This window comes from Haliotis cracherodii, unplaced genomic scaffold (genome assembly GCF_022045235.1).
Source record: "Haliotis cracherodii isolate W230 unplaced genomic scaffold, xgHalCrac1.p SCAF_20, whole genome shotgun sequence".
Classification (NCBI taxonomy): Eukaryota; Metazoa; Mollusca; class Gastropoda; order Lepetellida; family Haliotidae; genus Haliotis; species Haliotis cracherodii.
The window spans coordinates 11,477,308-11,496,100 of NW_027266276.1; the positions used below are offsets into that span (position 1 = coordinate 11,477,308).

An 18,793-nucleotide genomic window follows, 5' to 3' on the forward strand; every position below is an offset into this window, starting at 1 on the left:
TCACGACTATGCAAAAGTACTGCAATAGTCTTAGCGGTAACAGGTAACACCACACCTCTTGATTAACATGCTCTGCCCGTGAGTCATGGGACATCCACCTATTACACAACCACCACGACAACTCCATCTGTTTCCTGCTCACAGATGAGGACATGACAGTGTTGTGATGCTGCAGTGCTAATCCATCTATAGCATTATCAGGGCATATGGCGAGTCAGGTTGTTTGTTTGTTTGTCGTTTAACGCCGCACTCAACAATATTCCAGCTATATGACGGCGGTATGAAATAATCAAGTCTGGACAAGACAATCCAGTGATTGACATCATGAGCATCGATCCATGCAATTGGGATACGATGACATGCATCAACTAAGTCAGCGAGCCTGACCACCCGATCCCGTTAGTCGCCTCTTACGACAAGCATAGTCGACTTTTACGGCAAGCATGGGTTTCTGAAGACCTATTCTACCCCGGAATCTTCACGGACTGGGGAGTCGAGCTGAGGGCACAGAGTCCAATCTTTGATGTACCGTTGATGACAGGGCCACCCGTGCCCCCTAAATACTAAAGTGCGAGGAAAACCCAAACAGGCCATAGATGTTCACCACTTGTGAAACTGCAGAGATGGGATTGACAACACAATTTCTGATTGCTTCTTCAACCTGTGATAGAAACCCATAGGAACCTATTAGCTAAGGACATCATTGGACGACCTGTGTCACACATGAAGATCAAACGTTTCTGTCCCTGGCTGACCAGCACTGATCATGCATGAAGCGAACGCTTCCATTCAGTCTAGCTGCAATGAGTTCAAGCTTAAATATCAATTTCTCAAAGTCACGGTCTGGCTGTGAATGACCAAGACTTCAATGAAAGCAAAACCCCAAGTCATATATATATCTGTCTTCAAAGACAAAATAAAAGATTACCATGAAACCCAAATCACAATCTAATTAAAATCAGACCTTAGTTCTTGCTACCGCTAAACAAAGATCTTAAAGACTTCCCATTAGGGGTCACGGCAGACCGACCTTTCATCCGACCAATCAGTGCGTCGCTTACCAGATTATGAAAGTGACAGTCGGAATGTGATTTCTAATCATACAACCTCTAAAACTTTAACACGGGGTATACCGAACGATAGTTACGGGTTAAACGACTGATTCCTTACAATCTAGACCATCTATTAGCCATTCCAGAATGTTTTTTGTTCAGGTTTCAAATTTTTAATCGGAATTTGTCTAAATATGTTTCGAAGCGAAGTCGCCAATTTGAAATTAGTGCCGTACAGGACGAGAAAGCTGCCTTCTGATTGGTCATTCATTTGGTTGGTCAAAGTTCGCCAAGGTCGGTCTGACGTGACCCGTAATGGGATGTCCTCAGATCTTTGTTCAGCGGTTGCGAAAACTAAGATCTGATTTTAATGAGATTGCCCAAATCAATGAATGAATCTGAGGTTGTTTCAATTCTAAATAAGTCAGCTCTACTTTACACTTTTAACATAAATAATGAACCAATACATAACATCTGCACAAATATCCAGCAATGACCTGTTTGACATACCTGTGAACTGTCATCCGTTAGTTCCGGTGGGTATACAATAAAATGCCTCAGAGTAAATCCAAATCCTTGATCTGTTCTTGGTACCAGGACAGTTCTGGGGCCAGCCCAATCCAAGGCATCAAACTGCAAAACAATAAAACAGGTAACTAAAAATGACAAAACCCTGTCCACATTCATCAAAAATATCTGCTAAAAGCAAAGTCGATTGTATGATTCCGACTATATGATGAGCAAGTGCCTAAATCACAATCAGACAGTGATGACACCAGGTGTTCCTGAAAAGGTACAAGTACCATCTTTTTAAAAAAAATTGGTATGGTGCGACTGAGGATCGAACCCCAGGCCTTCTGCTCTCCAGGCAGACGCTCAATCTACCACTGGACGACGGAGGATGTCTCGATCATCAGGGACAATACAACCACCATTTTCTGATGCATTCTGCCAAAGTAAATGGTATGCTTTAAGCAAGTAGGAAATACTTGTTTTTTTTAATACTTTTCCTTTATTTGGGAAGGTTATATGTGGTGTTATTATTGAGAAAATTTAACTTGTGTCCATGTTTACAATTGAACCATCCCTTTTTATGACGTTCACATTTGTTTCTACCAGCTACATGATGAACGCCTGTTGATAATCAAATTCAGTTAGTGATATTACATATCCTCTGCCAAACCCATCCAGCATAAACGCTCCAAGGCTGTTAGTCTTATTCTCACAAACACCACCTGATCAACCACGTTAGTGACTATGGCTAGATACCATCAAAACAAGTGTCAGTTTCACAATGACTCACAATACAATAATGTGCCAGTGTCAACATGCACAAAGCGATCTCAGCGCTAAGACTGTTGGTGTCTATGTTAAAGTACTGCCATAGTCTTAGCGCTAAGACTGGTCGCGTCTTTGTAAAAATACTACAATAGTCTTAGCGCTAAGACAGGTCGCGTCTTTGTAAAAGTACTGCAATAGTCTTAGCGCTAAGACTGGTCGCGTCTTTGTAAAAGTACTACAATAGTCTTAGCGCTAAGACTGGTCACGTCTTTGTAAAAGTACTGCAATAGTCTTAGCGCTAAGACTGGTCGGGTCTATGTTTAAGTACTGCAATAGTTTTAGCCCTAAGACTGGTCACGTCTATGTAAAAGTACTGCAATAGTCTTAGCGTTAAGACTGGTCGCGACTATGCAAAGGTACTGCAATAGTCTTAGCGCTACGACTGGTCACGACTATGCAAAAGTACTGCAATAGTCTTAGCGCTAAGACTGGTCGCGACTATGCAAAGGTACTGCAATGTGCATTGTCAATTGTAGAGCCAAATGTGACTGGGACACCAGCGACCCCCATGTCTGTAGAAATCACAATCTGACCTGTTGACATGAAGCATTGGACAGCCATATATGTTGATACCAATAACATGACACAGAAAATTGTCACATATGTGATCCCTGCCATCAAAATCCTGTACTCCTCCACAACCTGCTGGAACAGTACGTCTCAGAGCCTTCAGGGATCGAACAGAATATCTGACAATATGATCCACTAGACTACTTAGGATCCTAATGATGACGTAGGTTAATGTCTAGTTTGATCCAAAAGAATATCGCTTGTAGGGCTGGCTAAAAAGATCGATAATTGGAATTATCGTCGATGGGAAGAAATATTAACCATAATTGATATGAAAATTGTGTTATCGATAATAACTTTCAAAAAGTATAAGGAAATCAGCTGATTTTGTTGAACCTTAAATGTCCACAAAGTTCTGTTTCTGAGCTTTTGCATATTTGATGAAAGTTACTTTGATTGGATCGATATTTAGTTAACGAATTTCAATCTCTAATATCTATATCAATAGCCAGCACAAATCATTTGAAAATATGTTCCACAAGACTACATACCAATGATTCAAATGACCTAATGCACCAACATTATGCAGAAAAACGTCAGTGATTCAAAAGAATATCTTCTTTGAAAATGTTCCTTAAAATTTCAACAGCTGCAGTCGTAGACTATAAACATAGTCATAAATGTGATATTTTTGTGCCATACGTAACAATATACCAGCAGAAATCATATACAACATACCACAGCAATAACAGCAAAGTACATCCCAGAGCCTTCAGGTATCCAAAAGTATATCTGACAATACGTTCCACAGGACTACTTACGACCCAAATGACTTAATGCATCAACATCATAAGTTAATAAATGTCCAGGTCGCTGTCAATATCGACTGATCAAGTGGTACATCAATGAGCTGTCACTCCAAGGTTCACAACATACCTTCAGAAAGCAATCAATCAAACCAGCCCCAGTTATTACAACCTTAACACATGTCTTCAGGAATGTAGCATCTATTTCATAATCACCCCTAAAATGAATTTTATCCACACAAGCCCAATACCCCAAGTCTGCTCAAACAAATCTTCTCTTGCCATTAACTTGACAAGACGACAAGAAATTTGTCTCATTTCCCACAAAACACTCAGTTGACCACCAACGGCCTTTGAGTAGGCACAGCAACATTTGCATAGCTCTTGAATCAAACTAAACCTATTTGCTGGAGTTAGCATGATAGGAGTCACTGGGTACGTGACTACATCGGTTGTCGTAGACCGGAGAGGTAACGGTAGATGCAAAAAATATATCAGCATAATAGTAACAATGATAATCTCAAATATTATTGTCGCCTCCATGGTCTAGTGGTAGAACATCTGCCTGGAGAGTGGAAGGTCCTGTGTTCCGATCCCCGGCAGCGTTATATCAAAAGACGTTAAAAGATGGTACATATTGTTACCCTGCCTGGCGCTTGGCATTAGTGAGTGAGTGAGTTTGGTTTAGCGCCGCTTTTAACAGTATTCCAGTTATATCACGGCGTGTCAGCTTAATGTGGGAGGAAAGCCCGAAGTGATGCAGGTCTCAGACGTTTACCACTTCGGTGAAACCCACGAGCACGGGTATGGTGCTGACAAACCTAGAAACATAATCGGGGCAAACCGGGATTCGAACCCACAATCATAGGTTTCTGGCGTGCCCAAGGGACGCAACTCTGCACAGCGAATCGCGGCGCCTCGCTTGGCATTAAGGGGATTGATGATGATGTAGATGAGGATGATGCTTACTTATGATGACAATGATGCTGATGCTGCTACGATGATGATGGTAACAATGGTGATGACGGTAATGATGATGATGATGATGATGATGATGATGATGACATAGATTTAGTCAAACATGACAGACTACAGAGCAGGATGACAAGGACAACAAATTCTGCAACCCTACTAGTCAAAACTTAATCCATCTTTAAAACAGGAAATTAAGCCATGAAAGATTTCCTTAAAACACAGCTACAGGAAAAGGAAAATCGAGAGTTCATTTGTTTATGAAATACATTTTAATGAACTGGCTATATTTATCTTGAGACCACATCACAGGGATGACGATGCCCCAAATATTACAGAAGAAAAAGGTCAAGATGGTTTCTTTCATCATAAGAGCTTTTTTAAGGAAATATAGAACGTAGCCTTAAAATAAACAGGCATTTCAAAAAAAATGTCATGTTATTATTACATAAAAAAAATAATTTATTTGATTTCACAATCACAATCATTTCACAATCATCTGGAGAATTTCACCCACACAAGTGAGTGAGTGAGTTGGGTTTAACGCGGCTTTTAACAGTATTCCAGTAATATCGCGGCGTGTCAGCTTAATGTGGGAGGAAAGCCCAAAGTGATGCAGGTCTCAGACATTTACCACTTCGATGAAATCCAAGAGCATGGGTATGGTGCTGACAAACCTAGAAACATAAATGGGTCTTTCTGTACTGGGCGCTCCATCGTGATGCACTGAACGAGGCTTCAAGCACCCACACCCTTTCCTTGTTTATTTCACTAGGGCGGGTGTTAATTTCAACTAACATACACAAAAACACACAAAAAACTTTCCACATTACTGAACCAATATGCCTAAACATGCACATCTGACGTTTTGTAACAACTTTCAGAATCAAGGCATGATTGACCTTGACCTTTTGAGACACGGTAGCCATTTATCAGTGACAGTTTTCATGTGGGAGAGGGGCCATAGATATCTTGTTTTAGTTTAAGAGCTAAATCCGTCCCTTCAAGACAAGTGGCATGTCTCTATCATGTCCTTATCAGGATGAATCAAACTAGAAAAACAGAAACATTATCCCTTGAAGAACAGACTGATGACTACACAACATGCAGAGATGTACACAAGACATTAGGTCCACTCCCAACTTTCTAAACATGGTTCAAAGCTGGTGAAAAACTGTTGTAAAACTAGTTCTCATTACCTAACTTTTTAAAACATTTCTACCAAATCTGCCCAAATTATAAATTTTACTTTCAAGTTTGAAATGACATGTACTTCCACATGTAGCCATGTACTGTCCTGTTGGGGTGTTTTGTACAATAAAGTCCTTGATTCATGATCTAATAAATAATAAAATTTCAAATTTCCATTTCGGTAATTTAAATAAGTATCTACACCAACCATGCGAACGGTTCCTATCAATGGGCGAGGTCACATTTAAATTTTATTAATGTAAACATTTCAGCGCTAACAGAACTGAGACTCTTAAAAAAAGTCACATTTGTTTGAGACAAAAAACATCAAAAATATTTTGGCTGAATAAACAGATTCCAAAGAAAATTCTGGTTTCTGCAGTCAGCCAGTGCTGATGGCCTTTATAGAAGGCTATTTATAGGGGCTGCCCAGTGGTCCATTCAACCGATGCCCCTGTCTGTCATAGAGAGATACTGTATGTATACGGAGAGCCCAGTAGTCTGGCTGTGTGTCACTTCACCGCTAAGCCGTATACAGTATAATACTTCACATGCAGTCATGAAGCTGTTCTGTTGATATTCTTCTCAATTGTTCCGTCTCAAATAACGGATTTTATCTCATTTCCTTTTAGGTTTTATGTCCCCGCTGGCCAGGTTTTGTAGTTGTGGATCATCACTGCGGTATATGTGCATTAAATTTAATCAAATGAGTGATAAAAAATGTAGAGCTAGCAAAGATTTCACCTGAAATCAGTAGTGTTTGAAATTTCAGGCATGGAAGTCTTGTGGTCCTTATTTATTAGGGCTGCAACGAATACACTGTGAGGCAAATACGATTCATATCACGAATATAGGGTAAAGAATACAAATATTAATTCACAATAACAAGTCAGCAGTTATGTATTATTTATCATATTCAGTTAAACAATAAAATAAATTATTTGACATGGTTTGTTATACATTCTATATACTGCATTTATCCAGGTACTAGTATCTGCTGAAATGCAACAATGACCAGTGACAACAATACTGTCAAATTAAATATTATTAGAGTGTTGTCATTGAAAGAAATCTATGCATATAATATGTTGTTATGGATATTCTTAGGTACAGGGTATGTAAATATACATGATAGCATATTCATAAATATTCCATTCTAGTGGCCATGAATAACAAATTCAATTCATGAATAGTTACGGTTCGATTCACCGAATACGCGAGTGAATCGTAACAGCCCTATCATTTCCTATGTTATAACTCATCACCATATGATCTGTTTGTCTACAGGTTTTGAATTTTTTAAATATCCCTCATTTTTTACAAATGACATGCCATGACAGATTAACTATAGTAATATGAAAGAATTTGGCAGCCCTTAACTTTTTTGAATAGTATATGATTATGCTTGCAATTTTTTAATTTAAACATGATATACTTACGAGGCTAATAACACTTATATCAGCACCCCTACTTATCACCTTGAATATCACCTCCCAATTATCATATCTACACAGGTAGGGAAGCTCCAATTAGTCCATACCTATAACGAGCGATCCACACGTGGTTTGACCTCATCACCTCACATGAATAACCTGGCAAAGAATAGCCAGGCTGCTATGTTCCTCGGCTGAGGTAATAATAACTCCACATGACAAACATTGACTTGGACTGACCTCTTTAAATCATCAGGACGAAGAAGAAAATGGAACATTTATAAAATTGTAAATTATAAAGGTCAAAATAGTGATAATCTTATCAGGAGGAAAAGTGACATGTAATATTGATGCCGATAAAAAAGCAACAATAAATCTGAGAACCAATGTAACAAAACACTGTTATATTTTGTTGTTTTTTTAACGCTGCACTCAACAATATTCCAGCCATAATGATGGCGGTCTGTAAATAATCAAGTCTGGACCAGACAAACCAGTGATGGATATCATTAGCATCAATCTATGCAACTGGGATACGATGTCATGCATCAACCTAGTCAGCGAGTCTGCCCACCCGATCCCCTTTGTTGCCTCTTACGACAATCATAGTTGCCTTTTACGGCAAGCATGGGTTGCTGAAGACCTATTCTACCCCGGATCTTCACGGGTCTACGGATGTTCAGCACAAAATGACACCACAACATGACACCACAAAAAGACACCACTTAATGACACCACATAATGACACCACATAATGACACCAATGTGAGGTGAACTGTGATATTAAGAAAACAAAATATGTCAAAAAAGGTCACATTCACAAAGACACTGAATGCTTATCATTTGGATTAGCAAACAGGTTTTGCTTCACTTAAGCTCAAAATTGGAAATGTCAGTGAGATGAGGAGATCTCTTGGCATGCAAAACTGTAAAAAGAAACTACTCACATCCCCGTAACCTTTCAGTGCTTGCCGCTTTCTGCACATTCTCATTACAGAGTGTGAAGGTAAACGTGAATAGTTTAAGTGACACTGTATATTTCATGTGTGTCTCCAACCTGAACCCTCACCTCTGTGACTGTGTCACCCAAAAACAGTTTAAGGGGGATATACAGTAATGTTCCACGGTCTGTTGCCCATGGTCAGATCAAGTCTTGATGGTGTAATTAGTGCCATGTGTAAATGGGACATCGTTTCACTCCTCAGTCCTTATTTCCTTTGCCATTTAATCAGATGTATTCCTTCAAACCTTTGGAGGTCATCATGTCAGATGACCGGTGCCCAGTAATGTCATACTAGTGAGTGAGTGAGTGAGTTGGATTTAACGCCGCTTTTAACAGCTTTTCAGCAAATCACTGCGTGTCAGCCTAATGTGGGAGGAAAGCCCGAAGTGATGCAGGTCTCAGACATTTACCACTTCGGTGATACCCACGAGCACGGGTATGGTGCTGACAAACCTAGAAACATAATCGGGGCGAACCGGGATTCGAACCCACAATCATAGGTTTCTGGCTTCTGGTTTCTGGTTTCCCAAGGGACGCAACTCTGCACAGCGAATTGCGGCGCCTTGGACGACTGGGCCAATCGTGCCCCCCCGTGTCATACCACAAGAAGTTAAAAGAAGATACTTGTTGTTACTCTGCCTCGCCCTCGGCAGGATAAAACAAGGACTTTCTTCTGGGAGTCAGTGTACTGTGTCTGAGTGGGGAATCCACGTTACACTTGAGCATGATATCTCACGGGGCTAGCACACCAGTGCAATAATCTTGAACATGATGTTCAATTCCATTTCATGTCACGTCTAATTAGGTTGATTGTTAGGGACATGAATACCCCATTTAGACACAGTATACTGACTCCTAGCAGACCAGTCCTTGTTTTAGCCCCGTAATGCCAAGCGCCAGACAGGGTAACATCAAGTACCATCTTTAAACGTCTTTTTGGTATGACACAGCTCAGGATCGAACCCCAGACCTTCCGCTCTCTAGGCGGTCACTCTACCACTAGACCACGGAGGCCGTCATTGAAACATGTTAAACTAGTTACTCATCCTACGGAAAACATTTCAGATCTGATTGACTCTTTTCAGGATATCAAAATATTCAGAACATCTACAGTTCAAGGTACAACAGTCCAAATAGAACAATTCAGGCCACAATCCTTCCTGAATGACATTCATTGGAATATTTCCTGTTTCACATAGATTTAATATGATTGTTAAACGAAACCCATTACTAATATCGTACATGAAGAAAAGGTCTTCAGCAACCCATGCTTGCCGCAAGAGGCGACTAACAGGATCGGGTGGACAGGCTCGTTGACTTGGTTGATGCATGTCATCATATCCCAATTGCATGGATCGATGCCCATGATGTCAATCACTGGATTGTCTGGTCCAAACTTGATTTTAACAGACCGCCGTCAAATAACTAGAGTGCGTGAGTGAATGAGTGAGTTGGGTTTAACGCTGCTTTTAACATTATTCCAGTTATATTGCGGCGTGTCAGCTTGATGTGGGAGGAAAGCCTGAAGTGATGCAGGTCTAAGACGTTTACCACTTCGGTGAAACCCACGAGCACGGGTATGGTGCTGACAAACCTAGAAACATAATCGGGACGAACCAGGATTCGAATCCACAATCATGTGGTGTATGTGTGTCAAACGAAAATGATGCCCGTGCTCCTGCACACAAGTGGCAATACAAACATGTCTCACTTTCAGGTGGGTATGAATTCCAAGATTACTAAACAAGTCTTCCATACGTCTGACCCCGACAGATACACAACAGAATAGCCACTAAAGTATGTCATCAACATGAAACACAAATCAAATACACAGCAAAGAAACTGAAAACTTGTTGAAACATACCAGTCCTTCTAGGAGGCAAGCTCTTAAATACCAACAACCAACAAATTTAACCTTTAATATTCAAACTACTTCGAAACTTAGAATCAAAAGAATGTCTTAACATAAATTTCATGCACAGAGTGAAATTGACAACTTTGTACTTAGCTGTTTTTAACAAGTATAAACACCTCAAAGGGTATGACGCAGCGCTAGAAATTGGCACTAGTCCTGTAGTCCTTACCAAACTGCCAAATAGTAAAGGTATCCTAAGGACTAGTAGAAATTGGCCCATTTTAAGGCTTTTGCTATAAGTTATCATTATAAGGACTAGTGGACAAAAACTGTAAGTTTCTAACCCTGATGTCAAGGGCAGTAAAAGAATGTCTTAACATAAATTTCTATCACAGAATTAAACAGTTAAAAACGGGGGCATATATACTCAACCCAAAAAGATAAGGGTTATGAGTATTTTGAGGGATATTTTTTGGCAGTGAAGACTGAGGACGCAATTTCATAAAAAATATCCCTCGAAGTAGTCATGATACCTAACATTTTTTGTTCAGTATATTACTTTATGTGTCAAGTTAAGTCAACAAAGAACATACATGCATTTCAAAGTGGCACAAAACTCACGTGTTGCGTGAACTAGACAAATTTGTACGTATATGCCCCTGTCAATGTAAACTCTCCCCTTACTCTTTTGGGCACACACTCCCAGCTTAGTGGCTCACCCCATACACTGCTGTACAAACCTGGGCTAAATAGGCATTCATGGTTCCCACTGACCCGTGGCTAAGCTAACATTGTTTGCTGGCTCAGGGAGACACGTTGATCACCTGAAGGTGATATTCGTTGCACTTGTACCTGGCAAGTACTCAGCTCAAGATTGATTTTAACATGGAAGAAGTATTCTCAAGTTAACAGTAGTAGTAGTTGGTTGGTTGGTTTGATGTTTAACGCCACACTCAGCAATATTCCAGCTATATGACGGCAGTCTGTAAACAATCGAGTCTGGACAAGACAATCCAGTGGTTGACATCATGAGCATCGATCCACGCAATTGGGATTGATGACATGTATCAACCATGTCAGCGAGCCTGACCACCCGATCTCGTTAGTCGCCTTTTACAACAAGCTTAGTCATGGGTTGCTGAAGACCTATTCTACTCCGGAATCTTCACGTAGTAGTAGTAGTTGTTGTTGTTTGAATAGTATTTCATTTATGTCACGACATCTTATCCTATAGTGGGACAAATGTCCAAGGTCGTGAATATTTATCATGGTTTCAAACCTACAATCAGCAGATCCTGGCATGGTAAAGGTATGTAACTGCAAAGCAAATAATGGTGCTTTACCCCACAAGACAACTCACAACCCAACATCGTACAAAGTCCTGCAACATGACCTTGGACTTTTTTCTTTTCTTCATCAACACACAAAGCAAGTCTAGATCAAACTAAACCAAGTCTAGATTTGTGGATTCCACATATGAAAGCAGCAGAGGAGGAAAGGTTCTTTAGAATAAAAATACATTACAATTACTTCAAAGAAATGTTTTCATAGACAAAGTGTCCGTCTAGGCCAACAGCTCAATACTATCAGCAAGACATTAGGATAAGTCATGAAATCTAATGCTACTAAATCTGTTGAGGCCTGTCCGTAGATATATCTGACATTCCAGACATCTTGTTGTTCTGAAGCCAGTGAACCTCAAAGCTGCTCCAAACTGTCATTTTCTACAAGTCCGAGATATTGTTATCTGAAAAGAACCTTCAAAGCGTCAACTCCGCTAGTAAGTCAGGTGGTTAGGTCAACATTTCTTATCTTAGAAAACAGTCAGGGGGGATTTTTCTCTGCTTCAGCTTCAGGAGGAACCCTCCACAAACTTGGCTGATCTCATCACCTCAATCCACATTTAATGTCCTGAAAAGACCATCTCCCAGTTCCAGTCCAATCCTTTACCGAGAGACACCCGATAACATGGCGGTATCTTGTTGTACACGTTCATGCTGCTATCTAAACACTTGCCTGACTTCAGCCACACAGGAGGACATCCATCCCCATGTACTTGCCAAAACATTAACTTCCACAGTCTATCCACTGTTGACTGCCTTCCACCTTCACACAGCTTGATAACACAACCGTATCGCTGTCATCACAAAATACATGCTGTACTATCATGACTGTCATTTCATATGCTACTTTCAAACCTTTCTTGTATATATCAATCAACATAGAACAATATTCTCCAGGCTCAGTTAAAACAAGAAATGCAGTTAGATCCTCTATCTGCCATAGATCTCCTGAAGCGAAGAAATGCAAAACAGCGAAGGCCAAGCTCTATTTCTGAAAGAAAGTAGGCAGCTCGAACATATCTAAAAACAATTTAGAAATCCTACCAATTTCCAAAAAAATGTTATAAATATGAAAACAGGAATCTGATCAATACTACAATGCAAATAGACATATGCACCTACTCACACGACCCCTGAAGATCCGGGTTAGAATAGGTCTTCAGCAACCCATGCTTGCCGTAAAAGGCAACTATGCTTGTCGTAAGAGGCTACTAACGGGATTAGGTGGTCACACAAAAGACCCAAATGGGGACATGTCAGCTGAAATTGCACCTCTTAAACACAGACAAGCGAAAACAGCAGAACTGAAATTAGCACTAGTCCTTGCCAAAATGCCCAATAGTTAAAGTATCATTAGGACTCAATCTCATTAAAATCAGACTTTAGTTCTTGCTACCGCTAAACAATGATCTGAAGACATCCCATTATGGGTCACATCAGAACGACCTTTCATCCGACCAATCAGAGTGTCACTTACCAGATCATGAAAGTGACAGTCGGAATGTGATTTCTAATCATACAACCTCGAAAACATTAACATGGGATATTCCGAACAATAGTTACGGGTTTAACGACTAAATATGTTTCGAAGCGTAGTCGTTAAATTGAAATTAGTGTCGTAAAGCACGAGAAAGCTGCTTTCTGATTGGTCATTCCATTGGTTGGTCAAAGTTCGCGCAAGGTCGGTCCATGTTTCATGGCTTATTGGACATAAACTTCTAAAGTGACATGGTTCACAACATAACTTCAACCCTTCCTGGTATATATCAACCCACAAGAGTAGTCTTCAGCAACCCATGAAATCATAAGAGGCGACTAACGGGATCGGTTGGTCAGGCTAGCTGACTTGGTTGATGCATGTCATCGTAACCCAATTAAGTAGATCGATGTTCATGATGTCAATCACTGAATTGTCTGGTCCAGAATCAATTGTATACATTTCCTATCCTAGTCTCAATCATTAACAGTGCAGTAACAGCTGGACTATTGCTGACTACACATAAAACAACTCAATGACAACTCACTTCTCCTTTTCCGACGTGCCAATCCTCAAAATTCAAACAAAGCCTTCCTCCGCTTCTTCCTAGAACAGGAACAACCCCAGGTCATCAGGTCTAACAGGCTGGACCAGTATTATCATCACTGACATTTGATGTGATATACCATCTATCTACTATGATCGCCAGGTGCAGTGTTGCTATCAACGTGACGATCTGTCATCAGTTTGATATGTACGCAGGTAGCATGTCGACCAGTGACATCCAGTACACGCTGACCCACAGAGCCTCGTATTCATAACACCGTTACAGACCCTCCATGCTGTCATATGTATGTCAAATATGATAAAAACTTTCTGGAATGAATAAATATTGTCCAATTCCAAACTTTTGTAATATGACGTAAATTCCGAATTCTCATCAAGATATTTTTTTTCACAAAATCTTGTTGCAATTCATGTCATTCCAATCCGTATCGTATGGGTTATTTTCAAAATTTCAAAAAACTATTTCATCCTGAGTTTATATTACTTGACCATAACACTGCTACAAGTGAACTTATCCCATCCTGAGTCTTCTGTTGCCTCCATGGTGTAGTGGATAGAGCCTTTGCCCAGAAAGCCGAAGTTTGTTAGTTCAATCCCTTACCACGTCACATCAAAATACGTTAAAAGATGGTACTTGTTACTACCCTACCCGCTATGAGGACACAACAAGGTCTGGTCAGCTTTGAGTCGGTATACTTTATCTGTGTGGGGTATTCATGTTAAACTGCGGCATGGTATTTCAGCGGGTCAGCACAAAAAAAACTGACATCTGTCTGGAAAAGCGCAAGCACGAACAAGCACGCACAAGAACACACACGAATCACAATATAAATGCAATAATCTTAAATATGACTTTAAACCCATTTCACCGCACGAGTCTCTTTGACACAACAAACTTGCCACAAATCCTCAATTTAAGTGCATTTCACTGTCTAATTACAGAAAATAACTGCATGCCAGTATACGTAGCTGAGTGTTAGTCATCGTCATCTGAAGTGCAGGTCATGGTGACATGCACATAGTTCCCTCAAGGTGTACAGTACACGGTAGGTGACATGCCCGAATCGTCTATACCATCAGCCCTCTATGTAATTACAACCCCATCACTCCGAGGCGATACCTTTACAAATCAGCCCAGGCTAGAACAGCTGGCAATTATTAGTCCTGCACCATCTTTAAGGTATACCTGCATTTAATTTAATCAAAGTCACTTTAGACGATACACATAGGCTAGTCAACATTATTTTTTTTTAAGTAAAGAAATTTATTAATGAGAGTGAGTGTGTTGGGTTTGACGTCACTTTTAATAGTATTACAGTTACATCACGGCGTGTCAACTTAATGTGGGAGGTAAGCCTGAAGTGATGCAGGTCTCAGACATTTACCACTTCAGTGAAACCAACCGGCTTGTATTATTATAGTGCTGACAAACCTAGAAACCTAATCGGGGTGAACTGGGATTTGAACCCAGTCATAGGTTTCTGGTGCGCCCAAGGGATGCGCAGCAAATCATGGCGTTTTAGACGACTGGGCCACCTGTGCCCCCAAACTTATTGATGAAAGTTTTCAAAGACTCCATAGCTTACACCAATACTAAGATAGGTTTTTGAATGTGTCACGATTTCCAATTAATGAAATCATGATCAACACAAAAATAATTTGTATAGTTATCAGTGGTCTTTAGCTAATAAACTCAAATTATTATGCAAACTTATTTCTATGGAAATGAAACACTAATTACAAATGATGAAATAAATTATAATTATTTATATGTCTTTTGAAAGTCAGTTTCGTTTTCTAAACTCACACTCATCCATATTCAAGTCATATGAAACCTGTGAAGATTCCGGGATAGAATAGGTCTTCAGCGACCCATGCTTGCCGGAAAAGGTGACTCTGCTTGTCGTAAAAGGCGACTAACAGGATCGGGTGGTCAGGCTCGCTGACTTGGTTGATGCATGTCATCGATCCCAAATGCGTGGATCCATGCTCATGATATTAATCACTGGATTGTCTGGTCCAGACTCGATTATTTACAGACCGCCGTCATATAGCTGGAATATTGCTGAGTGCAGCGTTAAACAAGAAACCAACCAAACCAATCAAGTCATATGATCATGATCCATACATAATCAAATCTGGACCAGACAAACCAGTGATTGATACACAATTATGACACACATCAACCATTTAGTCACTGTGCTTTTTGTTTGTTTGTTTGTTTTACGCCGCACTCAGTAATATAATAATTCAAGCTAAATAACGACAGTCTGTAAATAATCGAGTCTGGACCAGAAAATCCGATGATTAACATCATGAACATCCATCTACGCAATTGGGATACAATGACACGCATCAACCAAGTCAGCAAGACTGACCACCCGATCCAGTTAGTCGCCTCTCACAACAAGCATAGTTACTTCTTTTGGCAATTAAGGATGGGTTTCTGAAGACCTATTCTGACCAGTGCCCAGTTGCACAAAACGATCTTAGTCTATGTTAAAGTGTGGGAGTTAAGATCATCTTAGCGCTAAGATCACCTTGTGTAAGTGGGCCCTGAGATCTTCACAGGTCCCACTGTGCTTGACCATACAATCCTTAAAGTCACTACCAGGGTTAGAAACTAACATTTTTAGTCCACTTGGCCTTATAATGATAATGTAAAGCCAAACCCTTACAAAGTGCCAATTTCTACTAGTCCTAATGATACCTTAACTATTGGGCAGTTTGGCAAGGACTAAAGGAGTAGTGCCAATTTCTAACGCTGACTATAAGCATATATTGTGCTAGGTTTTCGTTGAATATTTCTGAAGTATTCTAAAAACACACACAGATGGCACTACCTTAGAGTAACAAGAAAGAATCTATGACACACACAAGAGGGCTGGTATCTCCGTACAATCTAACAACAGCAATGTACAGGCTATTGAGGAGACCCGTACAAAGTACATGCGAGGCATGAGTCCCTCCACATGCTATACATCACACAGATAATGCCATATATCACGCTGAAATTCTTTGTTGTGATATTATAGGTCTATACATAGACGGTCTCAACATGTGATATACCCAGTCGTATGGGACCTCATGTGTAGAGTTATTTATTATACATCATAAAGATCTTCCTCCAAACACTATGATGTCAAAACAATTGCCTTGTGTATAGACGTATTACATAGGCGTATTGCATTTGGTCTTAGATGTAGGATTAGTGAACCGTTAACTTGTTTTCTTCTAACAGATTCATGTAACATCAACATGAACATCATCAACATCAACAACATCATCCTCATCAAAAGGAGCAACTGCAAAAGACATTACTTAAATGTTACTCAAAAATGTCATCAAACAAACCAAAAAAAGTCATAAACAATTTCACACCTTCACATTCTTCTAAATGCATATCATTACTTTTACATTTTATACATCTAATATGAAGTTTTCTTAAAATATGCTCCCTCACCAACCAAACTGTGAAAACAGATGCAGATAAACCACACTATTTTCCATGTGGCCAAAAGCCAAATGCCTGAACCCACCTCTTGTATATGCAGAGCATATTCATAAGTACAATTTTTATAATGCTGTTAGGATCAATAATCATATCAGGTTCATTAAAGTGTAATAAGGTGTGAATTCTCCTTTATAGTAAACTGACTGTCAACATCGATAGATATATACCTCATGGGACAGCTGTTGGTGTATTGACAGATCCATAACACTGGACATACATCTATACACAGACTACAAATAATAATGTAACGATGATGATGATGATGTGAGATGATGTGACTCAGAGCCAACCAGTCCTTGTTTTAGCCCCTTAAGGACGAGCCCCAGATAGATTTTAGTATGACGCAGCTGGGGATCGAACCCAGGAACTTCCGTTCTCCGGGGGGACGCTCTACCAATAGACCATGGAGACGATGATGAATGATGATAATGACAATGATGGTGATGACGACGATGAAGATGATGATGGTGATGATGGTGATGACGACGATGATGGTGATGATGGTGATAATGCTAAGGCTAATGCTAATACGGCTGATAATGATCATCAAGATGGTCATACAAATAACACATCGTATTCATCAGAAGAGGATGAGAGAACAACATTGTTATTTTAGTTTCAACAAAATGTTAAAGTTCATTCCGTCATGTTTACTTTTCAAATCTAGCCTACATATCTTCTGTGCAAGAAACCCTGGTTGGGCTGCAGAAAATCAATAAATGCATGGACTTTAAATGTCAACATGAAACGTAGTACTGTGCTGTCTCAGGTTCTGGAGAGGGAATATACACGATAAACATATTTACCATATCCTCATATTAACAGTTCAACATTATACAGAGGAACGCCCCGAACAGCCAATTTAGGAAGTACAGCCACTAGATACTGGTAACAAATTGAACAACATTTTTTAATGTCCCTTCCTGTAAACTCATTAATCCAGACATAGTATATTGAAAGTAAACTGTTCAGATTCAAGGGGGTCTGCTAAAAGCATTTAGTGTGTGTGGGCAGTTTTTAACAGTTTTTCAGCAAATCACTGCGCGTCAGCTTGATGTAGGAGGAAAGCCCAAAGTGATGCAGGTCTTAGATGTTTACCACTTGGGTGAAACCCAGGAGCAGAGGTATGGTGCTGACAAACCAAGGATCTTAATACCAGCAAATCTGGGATTCGAACCCACTGTCACTGGATACAGGAAGCAGAGGGCAGCAGCTCAGTATGGAACCTTTTTGCTGCCTATGACTGAGCCAGTGTTTCCAATATGAACTAATATTTGCCCAAAATGTGATATGCATTAATGAAGGGTTGTCAAAGCAATTGTAAGGAAAGGACTCAGTTGATGTTCATTTGACTAAAAACATATGCACGTAAAAAAAACACATAATAATTCTTGTTTAGTGGGTTTCTATGTTCCGTTCACCTGACTAGTGTCCATATATTAGTGGTGGGATGATACACGGATGCATCAATGGATCGTGATTTTTTACTGCTTGATACAAGTATCAATCACAGTGGCACACTAAGTAAAAAAAGTTCATACATACTGTATTTTCTTGAGTATAGTGCGCAACCCCCTCTAGCGGGTTCAATATTTTGGAAAAAAGAAATTTGAATATTATGCGCAGAAAAAAATTACACCGTACCCCTTCAGTTAAGTCCGGCAAACGAACGGGTGATGAGAAACTTTGTCAGTACAAATTCGTAATTTAAGATAAAAAAATCACCAGA

At 39.9% G+C, this 18,793-nt stretch overlaps 2 protein-coding genes across 8 annotated transcripts in view; both read right to left on the minus strand.

Moving 5' to 3' along the window:
- Nucleotides 1-18,793, minus strand: part of LOC139470318 (uncharacterized) — a 119,461-nt gene that overhangs the window by 75,253 nt on the left and 25,415 nt on the right. The window lies entirely within an intron of this gene.
- LOC139470316 (rho GTPase-activating protein 23-like) overlaps nt 1-18,793 on the minus strand; it is a 134,500-nt gene that overhangs the window by 41,752 nt on the left and 73,955 nt on the right. For 5 of the 7 annotated variants that reach the window (XM_071252685.1, XM_071252683.1, XM_071252682.1 and 2 more), the window contains exons 1-2: nt 3,642-3,684; nt 1,563-1,685 (exon numbers count right to left, since the gene is read on the minus strand). In XM_071252685.1, coding sequence (XP_071108786.1) covers nt 1,563-1,685; nt 3,642-3,665 — 147 coding nt within the window. In that variant the 5' untranslated portion in view covers nt 3,666-3,684. Of the gene's footprint in view, nt 1-1,562; nt 1,686-3,641; nt 3,685-18,793 lie in introns of those variants that run through there. The other 2 variants (XM_071252681.1, XM_071252686.1) reach the window with 1 other exon arrangement.